Consider the following 20,063-nt stretch of genomic DNA (forward strand, 5'->3'; position numbering starts at 1 on the left):
AGCAATCTAGAGGAATATCCTATTCTGCAGATGTTTGTAAGACTGTGTTTGAAGATAGATTGGCATCATTAAGGGCTAGAGGGGATTTGTCTCTATGAGCAAAATTTTGTTATTAAAAAAGCTCAAAGTCATTGTTCCAGAGGGTTATACAAGGCTTGATAGCACCATGGTTCTCTGTCTGCCAACCTGTAAGGCTATCTTTCCAGACCAAGCAAAATTATACCATAGCTTTTTTAGATTGGGGCAATAGAGTCAAGTATCTAATTCCAGGTCTGCTAGAAAGCTGTGCAGTCCAATGGTGTTTTTACAGCCTGGAAAGCTACTAAAACTAATGCTAAACCAAGCAACTATCTTAAACTCACAAAGTTAAACTATGAGCTAATAATAACCTACAACTACTAAAATCAGAAAAAATCTAATAACCCAACAACTGTCTAAAATTACAAACTAACTTACTAAATACTATAAACACAGAACTAACCACAAAATTGACCCTAAAATATCTATGCTAACAGTACAATCAAACAACATCACTCGAGTAAATCCACATAATCTGCTCAAACCACACACACTGAGTACCTTAACAGTGGGTTTGTAATTCTTGGAGACTTCAGCCATCTCAGGGTCCATGACATCTGCCAAGAAAACAAACTGTGCCAGATGGTTCAGAGCAATACCAGAGGTGAAGCCAACATGAAACTAATACTAACAAGAGATTCTCAGGCCTGTGCTCTCCAACATACCCTGTGCAGTCTTAACCTGGGCGGAGAAGTCCAAAATGGAACTCAACCCAAAGAAATGTTAAGTCATAAATGTCACCAGCATGAGGTATACAAATCTCTCCGCTGACCCAAACACAGTGGAAGTCTGTTACATTACAAAGTCCTGAGGGTCATCATTCATCCAGGGTAAATTGCTATGGTCAGTAAGGTGACTCACATGTTCAGGAAGCCCTCAGGAAGCTGTTTGCTCTGCGTCATCTGAAGAAGGATGGTGTCTGAGACCCAGAACTGGTTTTCAACTACACAGCTTAAGTGTAGCCAGTACTGGCGTACACAATCCCTACTTGCAGTAGTTGTCTGAGTGCAGACCATGCTAAAGGGCTGGAAAGTGTGCAAAAACCTTTTAGACTTGTAAACTTGGTCAGAAGTACTCAGAACACACAGAAACCCTCTGTGTCTCAGATTATGTACTTCAGGAGAAAGATGCTCTCGAAGTGAATCTGCCCCCCCCCCCCAACACCTCACACCCCTCCTTCAGGAAGGAGCTCACTGGTTATCAGACAAGGAATTCAATCAAATTGACCATCCCACAATGTTGAACTGAGAGTTGTTGGAGATCTTGATCTTGAATCCCTTAAAATTCAGTGTTGATAAAAACTCTGAAATGCCATTAAACTAAAATTCTGTCTAGTTCAAAACACACTCTTTTTAATTTCAGTTGAGTTCATTTGTATAATGTATTTGTTGTCAAATCACAACTGAAGATATTTCATGATATTTTTCAAACACAGCAGGTGTAGAACATATTCTTTAATTTCATATTTAATATTCCTCCATGAGGAAGTACACATCTCTAAGAACCTGGTATCAAAGGTGTTTGTATTGAACCTGTTGATTCTGTGGTTCATCAGAAGTCTTTAGTTTGCACCAGCTGCAGTGATGAAGAAGTGATGACGTTCACTGAGCAAACAAATAGTAAGTGCCTTACACACTTCCCCAAAGGAACTGATGTAGCTCCACCTTGACCAGCAGGTTATAAAGGGATTCATCCTTCAGGTGAGTCCTCTCATAGCTGATCACTCCTCAGGACCAGCATGGGGACTGTAGGACTCCAGTCCACATTATGGCTCATCTACGTGACGCTGCTGGTTGGCTCACTCACTCAGACTGGTGAGTGACGACCTAAAAACTGCTTATAGTTTCACACTCACTGGATACTCTATAAGATGACTGGAACAGGTCACAGTGTGGATGACTAGATGTTGTTCTTATAACAGAATTTAATTTGTGTATATAGTAAATATAGTAGATGTTTTATTTTGTCTTGATTACTTCAGCACTGTCTTTGCATTTTTATTTTTTATCACATAAAACTGTTTCAAATTTAAATTTTACATTTGAATATGTAATTTTTTTACATTTGAATTTGTAAATAAAAAAAAATCTCTCCTACAGTAACCATTGTCCCTTCTCTAAGCACACTGAGCATCAATTCAGGTAAGAAAATACCCCGAATAGATTTTTGCTCAATTGTTCTTGTCACTTTGAAAAGATACATATTATATATATTAATATGTTCATGTTGTTGTAGTTAATGCATCTCACATTGGCCAAGTGTGCACAACTTGGGGACACTACCACTGGAAGACCTTTGATGGAAATTTCTTCCAGCTGCCCTCCACCTGCAACCATGTCGTGACCTCGCAGTGCGAGAGCAGCTACGAAAATTTCAATGTCCAGATGAGGCGCAAGATGGTCAACAAAACCCCCACCATCAGCAATATCCTCATGCAGCTGGAAGGTTTTGTGGTGGAGCTTTCCAACAATTCAGTGATTGTCAATGGCAAGACGTAAGTTCAGTCCAGACCAGTTAACTCCATGTATCCCTGAGACACAGACTCAGACAATTAGATCAGGGAATTTATTACATCCAGTGCTGCAATATTGCAGAATGAGCAGAGCTTTAAAGTGTTTTCTATTGTTTGACAAAAGAAACAAACAAAAATGACGCCAATGTAATAGCCTTTTCTGGAACTTTTACCACAGTCTGCTCCAGGTGATCCTCAGTAGTCATGGAAATATCTCCATTCGCAATTCAGTGAAGGAGAGGATGACAGAAAATTGAAAGTTTTTTTTTTTTTAATATTTAAGTCATCACTGCTTTTATTGTTTACATGAAAGTCAGTGACTAGTACTTGTACTTCTGCATTTGTCAGTGGGTCCCATAGACAGACTGTGGGATAGCCCAGCTAATATTAACAAAAAGAAGTTATGATCTGGAGGACATAAATAAGACTGCAAATTGGTGTCTATAGCTCTAACCACACAGCCAGCAGTCACAATGGGATGTTGGACAGGACACACCTCAGTTTCTGATCTAAAGAAACTATAGTGTAGTGTGTTCCAGTGCACGAACATTCAGTGAACAGAAGTATAAAAAGCAGTCTAAAAGTAACAGACTAATTCCAGACATCAAGATTCAGTGTGTCCAGTATGAAAAGTTATTGCATAAATGGCCTGTTTAATGTAATTAACTGTGTTAAATAACACCCTTTGTGATATCAGTTTGAATAAAAACATAACAGGGAGGTGCAGATGAAGTCAAGCGAAAAAGCTTGGGAACCACTGAAACAAAGCATTTGCTCACTCAAGAGATGATGCGCATTGCAGTAGTCTGAGTTGAAGATGATTTTCTGCGAGTGTTGTTTCGTATCTCTTTGAAAGATGCTTTACTACAAAATCTGAATTCCAAATAAAACTGTCAAAGGTTAAAATGCAGCCTAAGAATGAATATTACACTGATTTTCTATCAAGAATTTTCCATGTATTTATGAAGTGACCTAACTGGGTCCAGGATTGCATCTCTTTACTAGCATCATGTTCTTCACGTCAAGAGTCTCAGTTCTTTTTAAAAACAGACAGACAGCAGTGTAGAGTAGCAGCTCAAACAAGTTTGAAAGTGAACGTCACACCATCATGAAGCGGCATGCAAACAAAGGCCACAGGGATGGTAGGAAAACATAGACACACTTTAGAAAATCAGAAGGGATCAAATGCAAACAAACTGCTCAGAACCTCTCAGACAAGTTTTTGTTTCTTTTTTACAATTGTTCATTGTCATTCACAGAAGACACGACCATTATTTAGCCTCTCATTGGAATTATTCTGCTTCAGCTGCTGCCTTCTGTCTCATTTTCACACCACATCTGTTTCTATTGCAGGGTGTCTCTGCCTCATTTCACATTTGGGGTGACTGTGAAAAGAACCACATCTAGTATCACTGTGGAAGCCAAGCTGGGAATTACGGTTATCTGGAACCTGGATGACTCACTCGATGTATGACTCATACCCTCAGATAGGACTCACTCAGGAGTATCCTCACAGGGTTTTAAACACATTGACAAAGTTACACATTGTGGGTCTACTGTAAAACAACTCAACAGGAGGTGCACTGAATCAGTTTCCACGTATCCCTCTCATATATATGTATATATATATAAACAAAGAAACACATTTTTATGGCTATTTTAGTCGTTGAAGGGATAAGACTGATGTTATCTTATATTATCTCTTATCATTATATTAATATTATCAACAAATCCCATGAAAAAAACCAAAACTAACAATCAGCTTACCTTTCTAACAAGTATTGTTTGCTTCATCAAATCTGATAGAGCTTATCCCTTGTTCATAGTCACAGCGTAAGTCGTAATGAAAACAATGTGATTTAATCCTGTGAGTTCCTTAAACAAATAACCTCACAAGCTGTTTGCAAACTAAATAAATAAGTTGATAAATTACCTGTGAGTCGCAAGCCGTAAGAGTCAAAAACAGTGATACATTTACTTTTCCACAATAAATTAGAACCTCCTGTGGTTACCAGCACTGTAGCACTCTAATATACTCTGATTATAGTCTTTTATGTAGTCGCAGTTGTCACTTATTATTTATTCAAAGAACTGTTTATACTAATAGGGATAAATGTCAGTGGAACTATCCACACCAAAATCAGTTTTTTATCCCCTGGCTTAACTTCAAATCTCAATGTGATCTGTTTCGAGGCATGGAGACTGGACTAAAACAACAATCTCCGTGACTGAGGAAACAGAAAGAAGCCTGACAAATATTGATCCAAGCTCAGTGCATAGCAATAGTGAGTCATAGAGAGAGTTTGCGGGATATGTTCTGCCAAGCCTCGAAGCCACAATGCAAATGTAGCCGCATTAAGTAAATATATGGTTGAGTGTATTACTTCGTGAAGATGGATGTGACTAAATGATTTCTTCATAAGAGATTAACAGAATTTCAGTATTAGATTAATATGTGACTATAATCATATTGGCTGAGGTTGAGTGGATGACTGTTTTCCACATCTTGATACCTCTTGTTCCTCCTTTACACTGGGGTGGATGGCATTAGGCACATAACATTAGTCACATAATTACCTTACAGGACTTTAGATACTGTAGATACTTGACATAAGGCACTGTATAACTTCATGCACCAGCTGCCAAACAATAACCAATCAATTTACACACTACTTGAGTTAAGTTTACCCACTTCAGAACTCATACACAGCACATTGCACGCTGAGATTTCCCACGTGATTTAGACCAACTTCTCAGTTGTGATGTGAATTTGATGAAATTCCAACACATCAAATTAATAATGTGTTGAAATCTTTAAACCTACTTTATTAAATGATTATTAACTTGTGATTTTGCCAATAACTACTATATGTTTGGGGTGTGTTTACAGATTGAAATAGATAACAAATACCAGAACCAGCTATGTGGACTCTGTGGAAACTTTGATGGAAACTCCAATGATTTAACAAAAGACGGTAAGATACTTTTCAGCACCGTGTACAGTGTAAATGGTATTCATGTTTCCAGTAGTATACAGGAAGAAGAACATAAGCTAATTTCACACTGACATCACTCAATCGGGCGTATAAGATGAATGTGTGAACAGTCTTTAATATTAGCCATGCATGCTGAAAATTGACCTGATTTGTTAACTTTGTTTATTAATTGATTATTAAATCCCCAAATAATTGCATGTATAAGCAATGAACTATTTCAGGTCTCTGAAAACACCTTTTGCAACAGTTTCATCCTCGGCCTCAGTTTGGATTCATATGTTTCACTTTCAGTCGATGGAAGCATAAAGCTGCAAATGGTGGTCTTCCTGCTATTAATACATCCATACATAAACAATTCTTTCTCATTATAAAAACTGTGAAAAGGGTTTTTGCAACATATTGGCAGAAGTGGGCTTGCATACCTAACAAAACATAAAAACTCTGTACTGAAATGAAAATGTTTTAGAAATATATTTCCCAACTGACTTTAAATTGACATTTCTGAAATTTCTTGCAAAATTTCTTAAAAATGGATGCATTACGAGCTTTGACTTAACTGCAAGATACTGGGCTGAATGATTATACCATTATTGACTGTGCTGTACTGTAGGAGCTCCACTGTCTGTGACAGACTATGCTGAGGCCTTCAAGGTGAATGGGCCGACAGAGAGCTGCGACGAGACTGAGCTTAGCACACTCGTTAGCTGTGGCGATAAGGTAACTCTTCATTCTTTGTTATATATGCAGTGTGCGCTGAAAACAAAAGCACCTTCATTTGCTCCATGAAAAAATAGGGTATGGGGTGCTTGGTGACGTTAGCTGCCTCCAAAATGTCACGTGCCTCCAACTCAGCCACTCACAGAACTCAGCTGCAATAGCCAAGTTTCAACCTGTAGAGGGTGGTTGTTATGCATATTTATAACACTTATTTATAACAAAATTCAAATACTTTGCACTAAAATGCCAAGATTTGGACGTGAATCAATCAGTAAGCCTACTAAATACCTATTTAAATTGTTTTTCAACAGACAAAAGTGGTTTAGGGGTTTAGATACTCTTTGTAAACAGATATTTCAAATACATCTGGTAGATTATCAGGGTGTGTAAAGCAAAGCAACGCATGCATGTTTATAAAATCTGGTCATTTAAAAGTGAATCATTCAGCAGACGGAATGAAGAAGGCTTCTACACAAAATTAACCATACACGTATAAATGCATATGTAATCAGAAGCAGAGTTCAAGCTAAGCTCATATACTGTCTCATCATTTGGCAACTTTTTCACAATGTTTTTTTATGTGCATGTTTTTACTAACAACTGCATGTCATTTTTTTCTACGATGGCAAAGTCATGATCTGCCCTCTGATTCTCTAGTAGTCAATGCTTTCGTGGTTTAAGTTGGTTAATCTTAGGGATGAGGACATAGGTTAAGGGTAAGAATATCAGGGTAAGGCAGTTAGAGGCAGAATATGGTGGGTCATGCCTTTGCTATCATGAGGAAAAATAGTGCATATATACAGTGGTAAAGGAAGTATTCAGATCAGTGGCTCAACTATATCACAGCATAAAACAGCAAAAGTATGTAAGCAAATACTCCATGTAGCTAATCCTCACATTTATGAAGCTAGAACCATGTAATGTTTTTACATGAAAAATAACTTAAATGATTATACAAGCAACAATTTTCTGCCAATCAAGTAACTGAATAATCATTCCAGCTCTACTTGTACTGTTGTGTAGTTTAAGATTTAAGAAAACAAACGAATCATCTGTTTATCTAAAGATTGTTAGGACTTCGAACAGAATTTTTATAGATGATTGTCTTATTATTCTTGTTATTTTTCAGCAATTATGTTACCAGATCTTCTCCAGTGATCCATTCAGCAGTTGTCAAAACCTTCTGGATGTGGAATCCTTCAGTAAAGCCTGTATGATTGATATGTGCAACTCTAATGACAGCTCTAATTCCGTCCTCTGCAAAACCATCTCAGAGTTCTCCAGACAGTGTGTCCATGCAGGCGGAATGCCCCAAAAATGGAGGAATGAAACTTTTTGCTGTAAGGGTTCTTTCAGATGTTCTGGCCCTGAGCTACATACATCAGTTACAGTATGCTTTGCCTCACATTTTTCACAGTTGTTTCATTGTCATGACACTTTGACATTAATGGGTCTCTCTCCTCAGACAAGAGCTGTCCATACAATATGGAGTTCTTAGAGTGTAGCAGTCCATGTCCTGACAGCTGTTCCACCCCTCAGGCCAGTCAGACATGTGACGTCCACTGCCATGATGGCTGCAGCTGCCCTGCCGGTATCCACACAGACATGACGGCACTAGCACACACAATCTCATTCATCTCTAAGACTCAGACATAGAACATGACAATAACGACTATTGTCTCTCCTTGCCTCCTCAGGAACTGTCTTTGATGACATCAGTAACACTGGCTGCATTGCAGTGAAACAGTGTCCATGTTTACACAACAACGTAGTCTATAAATCAGGAGAGTCCTACTCTTACAACTGTAGATCCTGGTAAGATGAGAACTTGAAGGGCTTCATTGAGGTGTCAAATAGAGATAATTAAAAGCGCTGTGTGGAAATATATCTATTTTGAACGGCTTTCTAGAAGTGGACAGTTTCATTGCTTATTTAGTCAAATTTTTGTTAATGAGTAAAATTAGTATTCACATCTTTCCAGTTTATATCATATTCTATGATGTGTGACTTGTTTTCTTGAAGGTTTACTATGCAGAGTTTTCCTAAATAAACAAAGTATAGACTCATACAAAGGAAATCCCTCTCACTGTTATAACTTATGACCCACTAGAGGTGTATGCATCTTGGGCAGTGTTGGGGAGAACTTGTTTTTCATATGGGGAGGAGAGCTCTGGCCTGAGAGGCCAGCTTTGAAGGGTGTATTTACAGACAACAACTGGCAAATCCTGCATAGTATTCTTTTTAGTATCTCTAGGTGGCAGGCATATGCAGACTCATGCTTATTGTTATAACTCCAGTTCCTGAGATATAAGTGTCTTCATTGTGTTCAAGTGTTTTTACAGTTGAGAACAAATACTGGCCTGTTAAGCAGGGAGTGTAACAGCCTCACCAATGTTCATCTGCTGTTTGTCTGCATGAAACATGCTCCATGCTTTAAACATTCAACTGACCTGATCCACCCAAATGTGTATGTGTGTGTGTGTGTGTGTGTGTGTGTGCACTGATAGTGTGTGTGATAGTGGTCAGTGGAAATGCACAGAGGAGAACTGTCCAGGAACCTGCTCTGTGGAGGGAGGAGCTCATGTCAACACCTTTGATGGAAAAATCTACACCTTCCACGGAGACTGCTCCTACGTTCTGGCTCAGGTAACAGATGATGTCATCTACAACGCTATTAGTACGAGACCACATGTTCACCAGCGTTATACCACTATTACATTTCAGAAGCATGGACGGTGATATGATATGTGCTGTATAATTTATTCTATTCTCACCTGTTTTCAGTCAGTATTAAAGTTCATGCTCATCCTAATGTGTGCTTCAGGACAGTGAAAATCGTTACACTGTGCTGGTAGACCTGGTCAAGTGTGGTCTAGCTGACCGAAGAACCTGCCTCAGAGCTGTAACTCTGGCCATAAATAACAATTATGAGGTAAGCTCCGACCAAACACATATACTCAGAGATATACTTCTTGCTATTCTGTAAGAAATTATACTTGTAAACAGATTCATGTCAAATGAAACTGGTAAGTCTTTTTATATTTTGCATTGATTACAATCTGGTGAATAGCCATCACCAGATTCATCATTTACCTGATGATACCAAAGTTGTGTAATTCACACTCCACACTTCATCACGCAGGTTGAGAAAATGATGTACTACTGTTGATATGATCTAACAAGGCTTTCCACAAACTGACAGGTGCTTAAAATCCAGTCATCTGGGACAGTCTTTGTGGGTAATGTTGAATCTCGGCTTCCACTGTTTAAAAGTGAGTAACTTCAAATGATATTTCAGATGATATGCAGTATGTTATAAAAACAGGAAAAAAAACCCTCAATCATTAGTTAAAGCCATAATCTAGTCCCTCAAGTTTACAATCAAAAATAATAAAATGTTTGAATTTTGATTTTATATTAATGTCATAGATGTGTGTAAATGAATGTATATTTTGGAGACTGACTGAAAGAGTTGCTGTAACATTGAGTTTTTCAAAAATGCTGCAGCGGACCTGAGTGCCTTCATGCCATCATCCTTCTACATTCTCATAAACACCAATGTGGGCTTAAAAGTGATGGTCCAGCTTTCCCCCATGATGCAGGTCTTCATCACAGCTGACCCTTCCCTCAATGGAACCACCTCTGGTACGCCTCCTCATTATTGTTACTGTAAAACACCTCCTTCACGTTTTTACATATAGCTTAATCTTGCATTTATCCATGTGCAACCTGGATAGCATTTTAAAATAATCAACCATATACCCGTGTAAATGTGTGTCACCTTTCCAACAGGTTTGTGTGGGAACTTCAACAACATAATGAGTGATGACTTTAGGGTGATCAGTGGGCTGGTGGAGGGCACTGCTGCAATGTTCGCCAACAAATGGAAAACCACAGCTAACTGCCCTGACATCACAACGCGCTTTGGACACCCCTGCAGCCAGAACTTCAACAAGGGTATGGCTAGACTCTCTTTTCTGGTGTCTGGTCATGCCATATCACATGAAAGCATACACGAATGTAACTCTAATATGCCATATTTTAGAGTTACCTATGCATTGACATTTTGTAACCATTTCACTTCTGTATGGTTCTTGTCTCAGAGGATTATGCCCAGTACTGGTGTTCCAAACTAACAGATCCCCAGGAAGTGTTTGCTCCTTGCCACGCTGTCATTAGCCCCAACACATACAAAGATGTAAGTCTGCCCAAACAAAGCAGTTCTGATAAATAAACATAATTACAGTAGCTTGTCAATACATATTCATGCCTACTGTGTCTTCTGACAGAACTGCATGTATGACACCTGTAACTGTGAGAAAAGTGAGGAGTGCATGTGTGCTGCTGTCTCCGCATATGTCTATGCCTGTTCAGCAGCAGGTATCCACATCACTGGCTGGAGAAACACCATCTGTGGTGAGTAAAAGGCAGGCAATCTCATGCAACAACAACAGAACAAGAGCAGCACATTTAACTTGATTGTGTGGCAGATACACCTCTCATGCAACCACTCAACTCTTATCTACCCCACCAGGCAAATTCAGTACATCATGCCCAGCAGAAATGGTGTATGACTACAACATGACCTGCTGCGATCGAACCTGCCGTTCCCTCAGCCAGACTGACTACTCTTGCCAGGTCAGCTTCACCACGGTGGACGGCTGTGGCTGTGCAGAGGGAACCTACATGAATGACGAAGGGAAGTGTGTGACCAGTACAAGCTGTCCCTGCTATGATAAAGACACCATTATTAAAGCTGGAGAGGCTTACGGCAAAGATGGCACCACATGGTAAATATATTGCGATGACAGTGTAGTGAGTCAGGCATCAAGGGAGGTACTAAAAAACAACAGCTTATATTGAGCAGTAAATTGTGATTATAGAGAGGGGATTTTTGTTCTAGTTCAAGGCTTTACAGAGCAGACACTGAATTGAATTCAGACACTTAAAAAGGGTGTATGTGCTACTCTTTAATACTACCACTTTTGTTTGCATTTGTTTGGATCTGTTGTTGTTAATAGCTAATTTAGCTTTTGGGTTTGTTTGGTTTTTTTTTTGTTGGCTAATTTAGCTTTTGTTTTCACTTCAAAACTAACAATGAAAATAACCAACTTGGAATGTTGGAAGAGCAATAAATATTTTTTTTCCATTCCATCAATTCTGCAAACATGGCATGAATGCACCAAAACAACTAAAATATTATTGTTTAAATGAACAAAGAACGAATTTCAGGATGTTAGCTGATGACCGTAACTCTATGTCTCTCATGTCCCCTCATATCTGATCTCACAGTATCTGCAGACATGGAGTTCTCAGCTGTCCAGGACTCACACAACTGCAGTGTAGGTTTCCACATATGGACATCCTCAAATCAAACCCTACATGGTTTGAATGCTCTTGAGTTTAACTGATGAATTCAGTTTTTGAGCAATATAATGATGAATTTTGACATGGTCACAATACATGTTGTTATTTTTTAATCCAGCCTCACCAACATGCGTTGCCCCTATGGTTTATTTTGACTGCTCCACTGCTCCACCTGGGACTACTGGGGCTGAGTGTCAGAAGAGCTGCGGCAATCTGGACATGCCTTCATGTGTGAGTACAGCAGAGCATCACACAAGCCAAACGTTTAGACATACAAGCACAGTCCTTGTTTGGTTCACACTCTCTTTTCACCCTCCACTTTGACTGGACACAGATAAGCACAAGCTGTACATCAGGCTGCATGTGTCCTGAGGGTCTGGTGTCAGATGGATTAGGAGGTTGTATCAACGAGACAAGCTGTCCCTGCGTGCACAATGGACAGGTCTACAAGCCTGGACAGACACTGACTGTGGACTGCAACACCTGGTCTGTACATTGCTTAAATGAATTCACACAAAACCAACAAATTATTAAAACACCTTTATCAACTGCACAGCATTTAGGAAACACATGACAAAACACTACAAAGATAACAGAAATGTTTCCTCTAAAAACTTTGTGACTCATATCTGACCTGTAGTCTGCATAATAACAATAATAATAGGTATTATTAGAAGAGAAATATCTTGAGGTAAAGGCTACAGCAGGCTAAGCATTGTAATGATGATGAAATAATATCAGCTTTGACATTTAAAAAAATTACACAATCATGAGAATCACAAAGCAACAAGCATGTTTGAGCTGTGTTCAGCACTATTGCCCTCTGGAAACACTTGAGTTGTCTGATAGGGATAGGGATCTCATTACTCATTAGAACTACTGTGTCTATTGTGTTTTTAAGTTTCACATAAAAACAAGAATCATGTATTCATTTGTATCATATTAGTACTGTGTAATGATGATAACTGAACCATTTTCCATCTATTGAAATCTTGTTTAATTTCTTTTTCCAGACTTTTATACTTCATTATTGTAAATTATCCTGATTACTGAGGACAGTGTTCACTGTAACCTGGTTCCTCTGGTGGTGAGGGCATACTTGTACTTCTCCAAACAGAGAGAAAAATGAGTGCGTTTTTGTACGCTTTATACATGAATGAAAATTGTGTGTGCTGTGTGTCTCCACAGTTACTGCAGTGAAAGGAAGTTCATATGTACCGACAATGTGTGTGATTCAGTTTGTGGTATCTATGGCGATGGCCACTACATCACATTTGATGATAAGAGGTTTGACTTCAATGGACAGTGTGAATACACACTCCTACAGGTAAAGTGGCAGATGAACAGATGTACAGTGATTGAAGCTGTAATACTTTAAATGTTAGTCCTGGTTGATTTTAGGCTATGAGGTGACCAAATGAGGTTTAATACAACAGCAAATGGTCCAATAATTTCCCTTCAGTTATGATGTCATGAACAACCATTATCTGATTTCATACTGCACATGGCGTTATACAGTAAAATTAGCAACTTGCAATTATGCAAGTTGTGCTATAGCTGTAGGAGAATGCAAACAGTAAACAATGAGGAAGCTTTCAGTGAGGTAAAATTAGGCCGGATTATAAGATGCCTCAATGGTGTCGTGTGTCTGTGCCTCACCCAGGACTACTGTGGCAGCAATCAGAGCCATGGCAGCTTCAGAATCATCACTGAGAACGTCCAATGTGGAACAACAGGAACCACCTGCTCCAAGACTGTCAAGATCTTCCTGGAGGTAAACACAACACATATCAAACTAATATTGATGTTAACACATTAAGGTTGGGTTAGGATTGGGACCTATTGTTACATTATGATTGATAAGTCTTGTGATGACTGGGAGTAAGCAAAACAGAGTTAATCTAAAATGTATTTGTTACTATAACTGCATGCAGGAATGAGGTTCACTTTGTAATAATAACATTATAACTAATCCCATTGCATGTTACAATGCTAATGCATGTCTCTTTCCGGTAAAAATGAGAGAAAACATAGAAATTATTTATTGTGCAAGGGGTTACTTGTTCAGACTCACTTCAAAGGTAATAAAATATGTTTGTTAAATTTTGATACCCACAGGAAAATGAATTCCTACTTAAAGAAGAGAACTTCCACGTGATTAAGGGTAGCAGCCAGGTGTTTCCTGCTCAGGTTCACAAGATGGGTCTTTACCTAGTGGTGGTGATCAAGCCGGGACTTGTGATCATGTGGGACCAGAAGACAAGTCTTTTCATTAAACTCGGCCCACAGTTCCAGGTAAACAACTAAGTCCGCATTTTTTGACAGACAATTTCTACACACAAATAGTTATCACACATCGCATATCGCACAATAACTATTCAGTGTTGTTATGTGTTATTATTATATTATTACCCAACTGAGCTTGCTAGCCTGTGTTAGCCTGTTGCTTTGTTTTACAGCCCACACATTTACGGTGTGGTTGGACATTAGGTATGCTCACCAACTCAAGAGACAAGAAGAAGTTAGAGACTAGCTAAAGAACACTGCATCTACCTAAAAGAACAGGATATTTTCCTCTTGAGCTGGTGGAGACAAAGAGCTAAAGAGAATATAAAAGAGATTATCAAAGTCACTTTTGAAGGCAAGAAAAAATTACATGTGAAACTCATCACACACACAACATGCCAGCATGTAACAAACTGGCCTGTTAAGGCATCAAATGAAAGAAGTTTCAGTGACAACAATCACTGGGTCCCTGCTTTTCAGAGTCAAGTCTGTGGTCTGTGTGGAAACTATGACGGCAACAGTAAAAACGACTTCACCACACGTTCCCAAGAGTTGGTGGCAGATGTTCTAGAATTTGGTAACAGTTGGAGGATTTCATCTGGCTGCCCAAACGCTGAACTAATCACTGATCCCTGTGCCTCCAACCGCTACCGGGCAGCCTGGGCCCAGAAACAGTGTAGCATCATCACCAGTGTCACGTTTCAGAGCTGTCATTCACAGGTAATTGTGGTGATAGCAACCACATGGGCACACACATGAATATATATGCATACAAAAATATAATGTGAACTGCTATGGTATTGGTAAATTCATTGTTTCTCTCCATATTTGGCAATCAAAATGTTGATCCACCATCACAAAAATATGAAAGTTTGTGTGATTATTATTTTTATTCCTGCTAAAATGCCATTGTTACTACTGTTAAACAGTACAATATTGTGTGTTCAAGGTTGATCCTGGTCCATACTTTGATTCTTGTGTAAGAGACTCTTGTGCTTGTGACACTGGTGGAGACTGTGAGTGTGTCTGTACTGCAGTGGCTGCATATGCCAAAGCTTGTAATGAAGGCGGGGTCTGCATTAAATGGAGAACTCCAAAGCTGTGCCGTAAGTTTGGCTACCATCACACACTAGGCACATCTGTGTTTCAGGATTTAGGAACACTCTTAGATGATAAATAAAATAAAAATAAGTGATTCAATCTCAAGCAAACAGATTTAAATTTGTTACTACTTTATACTAAGTAACATCCTGACTTTTGTAGCAAGAACAAAGAAACAATTATTTTGTCTGTTGCAGCTATTTTCTGTGACTACTATAACTCCCCTGGTGACTGTGAGTGGCACTACAGACCTTGTGGAGCTGACTGCATGAAGACATGTAGGAATCCGTCAGGAAACTGTTCCAACCTCATCACTGCTGTGGAAGGTATATCAGACAGATCTTTTTGCATGTTATCTCATTGACTTGGAATATATGTTTTAGGAACAGGCATGACAGAAATGCCATTTGGCTGTAAAGTGCTCCTTAGGGTGTGTGTGTGTGTGTGTGTGTGTGTGTGTGAATGGGTGAAGGGAAGACAAATTGTAATGTATGTATTGCATGTCTGGTGAGCTTAATCAAACAAAATGTTTTGATGGTGTTGCAGGCTGCTATCCACAATGTCCCCCAGCCCAGCCCTACTTTGATGAAGACACCATGACGTGTGTTGCCTGGGACAACTGTGGCTGCTATGATGACAAAGGCACCCATTACAGCATTGGTGACAAGGTTGCATCAGAAAACTGTTACATTTGGTATGTCTCGTTCAAGGGATTTATCTTCACACTAAGGGCTTAGCAAACACTAGAAACTGATGCATAGCTCACATTTAGACCTGCATGCCAGTGATATAAAATAACTGAGTGGATTTCATTTTATTAGCACTGTCGCCTCATAGCAAGAGGGTTCCAGGTTCGAATCCCGGTCTGGGCCCTTCTATGTGGAGTTTGCATGTTCTCCCTGTGCCTGCGTGGGTTTTCTCCGGGTACTCCAGCTTCCTCCCACAATACCAAAAATTTATTTAAAATTTAAAAATTTTAACATTAGGTTAATTGGCTACTCTAAATTGCCCCTAGGTGTGAGTGTGAGAGTGTGTGGTTGTCTGTCATTGTGTGTTGGCTCCCCCGCGACCCTGACGGATAAGCGGTATAGAAAATGGATGGATGGATGCATCCTTTGAACAATAAGCATAGGGCCAATAAAATAACTGCTGACTTAATCCTGCCATTAAGCAATGTGTGAATGAAAGCTTTAATACGTGATCCGAAAGCATGCTAGCTGAAGAATTCTAAGCTCCCTTCTGACCTCATTTCCGAGCAATCTATAATCAGGGTCTGTAACCAGCAACCTTGCAATTTTTGGTGAGTTAAAGTTTAAGAATGTTGGTGAACCAGAAACAAGTGCCTGCTCCAACAGTAGGAAACCTTTAGAAGAGCACAAAAAGCTAACTGTCAGAGACGATTTTGGAAGCCCTAGCCAAACAGCAAGAAATGCTGGATATTATTGCAGGTAACATAGTGAGAGAGCCCATGATGGGTGTGTATGTGGCTCTCCTTTCATTTCCAAAGGACATGACTGCCCATATATAAACTGTATGAGATTTGGCTGGCAAGGTAGACCCTGAACACTGAAGAAGGGAAAAGGAAAGAAAAAAATGGATGGAATATTAAAAAAGGTACAATTTTGCTGACCACAGCACGCACGTGATACAAAAAGAGACTTACAGCAACATACAGCGGGATCTTTGGGCTCTACTCTGCCATTTTATGAGTTTCCTATCAAGGTAATCAGCCATCTTTTGTAGCAGTGAATTAGGCAGAAAAAGACAGTGGGTCATTTCATTTGAGTAATAGGACTTTGCTACAATCACAATAAAGCTGAGGAGCTTGCTAATCCTTTTTTGACATGTATTCAAATGGGAACAGTACAAAGATAATTTATCTAATGTCTGACCTCATCAATTTCATTGATTTTGTAAATATATGCTTATTCTGAATTTAATGGAGCAACAAAAGACTTTGAAAGTTGTATACTGCTCCAAAAAACACCAGTTTGGAACATTCCACTGATAGACAGGTTCATTGGTAACGAATTGGTAGTGACAGTGTCATGACTAGATATGAAAGGTGCATCCTTGAAAGGCTTAGTTATTAACAGGCATGGATGGGGAGAGACTTACCACTTTGTGAAAATCTTTGTGGGCAGATAGAGCAATGTTTCTTAATGCACCTTCTGCAATCCATAACGTCATTAAAACATTTACAGAAACCTAAGAAATCTCTGCATGTAAGGCGCAAGGCTGAAAACCAACAGTAAATATCTTTTACCTACAATCCCTCAGGCAGCATTGAAATAAAAATCTGCATGATCGTATAAAGGATATTACATGGCATTGGGGACACTTTGGAAGACCATTGCCCATAAACACAGTTTGTTACTGCATGTACAAATGCAGGTTAAGACTGTACCATGAATCCACTACCTTCTTCCAACAGAAATTATAACAATGAACAGCAGGTCAAAACATTCTAGAATTACTTCATTGCAGCATTCTGTGCGGCATTGTGCGGCATTCATTGCCACCTTCATTTTCACCTGTTGTGAATATTGATTTCAGTATAATTCAGTATAGCAGCAACACACTGCACCTTATACAAGTAAATTAATACATACAAAGAATTTAGAAAAAAGAGAAAAAAATACACAGAGAAATACATAAAAATCCAGATGTAAAAGGTCTGCTTTACATCCTGAGATATAATTATGGTTGCTCATGGCATGAAAAATGTCTGTCGTGTTTGGGCTGAATACGGAGATGTTATAACAAGAACGGCATGTTATAATAAGAAAGTGTTTTGGTATTATTAAATTTTTAACTGAAAATCTTATCTAACATCTTACATTATGGATCTCAAATCAGTTTTACAAATTAAATACCACAAAGCATTGACATGACTACATTTTTTTCTGTTTCAAAGTTCCTGTACAGCGTCTGGAGTAAGATGCAGCTACAACGTGAGCTGTAAGTACACATAGTCACTATGTATTTGTTTATTTATTAATTTTATTGAGATATTATATTATTATATTATCAATTATTTTATTATCATTTTTCAATTTGTAGACACAAACACGCACACACACACATACATGCATACATATATATATGACGATACTCTTGATCTGCAGCCTGTACATGCTTCATTAATGGAAAAACCTACAAATATGGAGAAACCATCTACAACACAACTGATGGCCTAGGAAACTGCATCACAGCTAAATGTGGAGAAAATGGAACCATAACCAGGACCATGAACCTTTGCTTTACTACCACCACCACCACCACCCCTGGCCCAGAATCAACCCCTTTTACATTCAGCACAATTGGAAGCACAACTTCAGGTACGAAAATATAGCATAATTAGTGATTTTACTTTTTAAAAAAAGGAAGTATTAAGCAACAAATGTTGTTTACAAACTCAAACGTTGATTTAACCCTTTTGCATAGTTGAAACAATATCTGATTTTATTGCAGTTGCTGTTTCTACATCACGACCAACAACAACAACGGAAGTAAAGACCACACCTGCAGAAGCAACCACAACGAAGGCAACAACATTTGCAGAGACAACAACAAAATCACCGACAGTGACGACAAGTTTAGTGACAATCTCTACAACAGCAATTCAACGTACAACCTCAGTGACATCAGTGACAACAACAAGTCAAGAAACAACAGGTGGTGTAGTGACAGGAAAGCCAAAAACAACAACTGTAGAAACAAGACCTGTTGAAGTGAAAGCAACAACAGGAACGACAGCTAAAGCAACAACTTCCATTGGCCCAATAACACAGACACTTCCAGGGACAACAAATGTTTACACAACTGTGACAACCTCTACCACAGCTGTTGTTGAAACTACAACCTCAGTGCCTCCTTCCACAACAAGCCCAGAAACAACAGTTGTAACATCAAAACCATCTGTGAGCACCACAACTGCTGAAGTCCCGTCAACAACAACTACAGGAACAACTAAACCTGTTGAAACAACAACATCAGAGGAAACAACTGTGAAGATTGAGACAACAAAACCACCTAAAGTAGTCACCACCGGCCCTGTTACAACCTCCACCACAGCTGTTGTTGAAACTACAACCTCCGTGCCTCCTTCCACAACAAGCCCAGAAACAACAGTTGTAACTTCAAAACCATCTGTGAGCACCACAACTACTGAAGTCCCGTCAACAACAACTACAGGAACGACAACTAAACCTGTTGAAACAACAACATCAGAGGCAACAACTGTGAAGGTCGAGACAACAAAACCACCTAAAGTAGTCACCACTGGCCCTGTTACAACCTCCACCACAGCTGTTGTTGAAACTACAACCTCCGTGCCTCCGTCCACAACAAGCCCAGAAACAACAGTTGTAACTTCAAAACCATCTGTGAGCACCACAACTACTGAAGTCCCGTCAACAACAACTACAGGAACGACAACTAAACCTGTTGAAACAACAACATCAGAGGCAACAACTGTGAAGGTCGAGACAACAAAACCACCTAAAGTAGTCACCACTGGCCCTGTTACAACCTCCACCACAGCTGTTGTTGAAACTACAACCACCGTGCCTCCGTCCACAACAAGCCCAGAAACAACAGTTGTAACATCAAAACCATCTGTGAGCACCACAACTACTGAAGTTCCATCAACAACCACTACGGAAACAACTACTAAACCTGTTGAAACAACAACATCAGAGGCAACAACTGTGAAGATTGAGACAACAAAACCACCTAAAGTAGTCACCACCGGCCCTGTTACAACCTCCACCACAGCTGTTGTTGAAACTACAACCTCGGTGCCTCCGTCCACAACAAGCCCAGAAACAACAGTTGTAACATCAAAACCATCTGTGAGCACCACAACTACTGAAGTCCCGTCAACAACAACTACAGGAACAACAACTAAACCTGTTGAAACAACAACATCAGAGGCAACAACTGTGAAGGTCGAGACAACAAAACCACCTAAAGTAGTCACCACCGGCCCTGTTACAACCTCC

General features: G+C 39.3%; 2 protein-coding genes across 2 annotated transcripts in view; both read left to right on the forward strand.

Annotated features, from left to right (window-relative positions):
- Positions 1 to 1,816: 1,816 nt before the first annotated feature.
- Positions 1,817 to 15,794, forward strand: LOC124064428 (mucin-5B-like). Its single transcript, XM_046398882.1, has 26 exons — positions 1,817 to 1,892; positions 2,314 to 2,572; positions 3,944 to 4,058; positions 5,481 to 5,601; positions 6,197 to 6,303; positions 7,433 to 7,643; positions 7,769 to 7,894; positions 8,001 to 8,118; positions 8,811 to 8,949; positions 9,128 to 9,235; positions 9,506 to 9,575; positions 9,811 to 9,948; positions 10,096 to 10,260; positions 10,407 to 10,501; positions 10,593 to 10,719; positions 10,838 to 11,093; positions 11,596 to 11,645; positions 11,789 to 11,901; positions 12,005 to 12,156; positions 12,859 to 12,997; positions 13,334 to 13,444; positions 13,789 to 13,965; positions 14,437 to 14,676; positions 14,906 to 15,062; positions 15,255 to 15,383; positions 15,604 to 15,794. The coding sequence occupies exons 1-26, from the start codon at positions 1,817 to 1,819 to the stop codon at positions 15,792 to 15,794; spliced, it is 3,690 nt and encodes a 1,229-aa protein (XP_046254838.1).
- A 2,513-nt stretch (positions 15,795 to 18,307) lies between these two features.
- The window catches only part of LOC124064435 (mucin-2-like), a 33,347-nt gene continuing 31,591 nt past the window's right edge, over positions 18,308 to 20,063 (forward strand). The window contains exons 1-2 of the mRNA XM_046398894.1: positions 18,308 to 18,398; positions 18,532 to 20,058. Coding sequence (XP_046254850.1) covers positions 18,308 to 18,398; positions 18,532 to 20,058 — 1,618 coding nt within the window. The remainder of the gene's footprint in view (positions 18,399 to 18,531; positions 20,059 to 20,063) is intronic.

This window comes from Scatophagus argus, chromosome 1 (assembly GCF_020382885.2).
Source record: "Scatophagus argus isolate fScaArg1 chromosome 1, fScaArg1.pri, whole genome shotgun sequence".
NCBI classification, from domain to species: domain Eukaryota; kingdom Metazoa; phylum Chordata; class Actinopteri; family Scatophagidae; genus Scatophagus; species Scatophagus argus.

Bases quoted from the DNA above. Each gene is read 5' to 3' on its own strand.
- LOC124064428 (XM_046398882.1), top strand. From the start codon at position 1,817: ATGGGGACTGTAGGACTCCAGTCCACATTATGGCTCATCTACGTGACG. The intron at 2,573-3,943 runs GTAAGTTCAGTC...TTTCTATTGCAG, and splicing joins GTGATTGTCAATGGCAAGAC to GGTGTCTCTGCCTCATTTCA. The intron at 12,998-13,333 runs GTAAAGTGGCAG...TGCCTCACCCAG, and splicing joins GTGAATACACACTCCTACAG to GACTACTGTGGCAGCAATCA.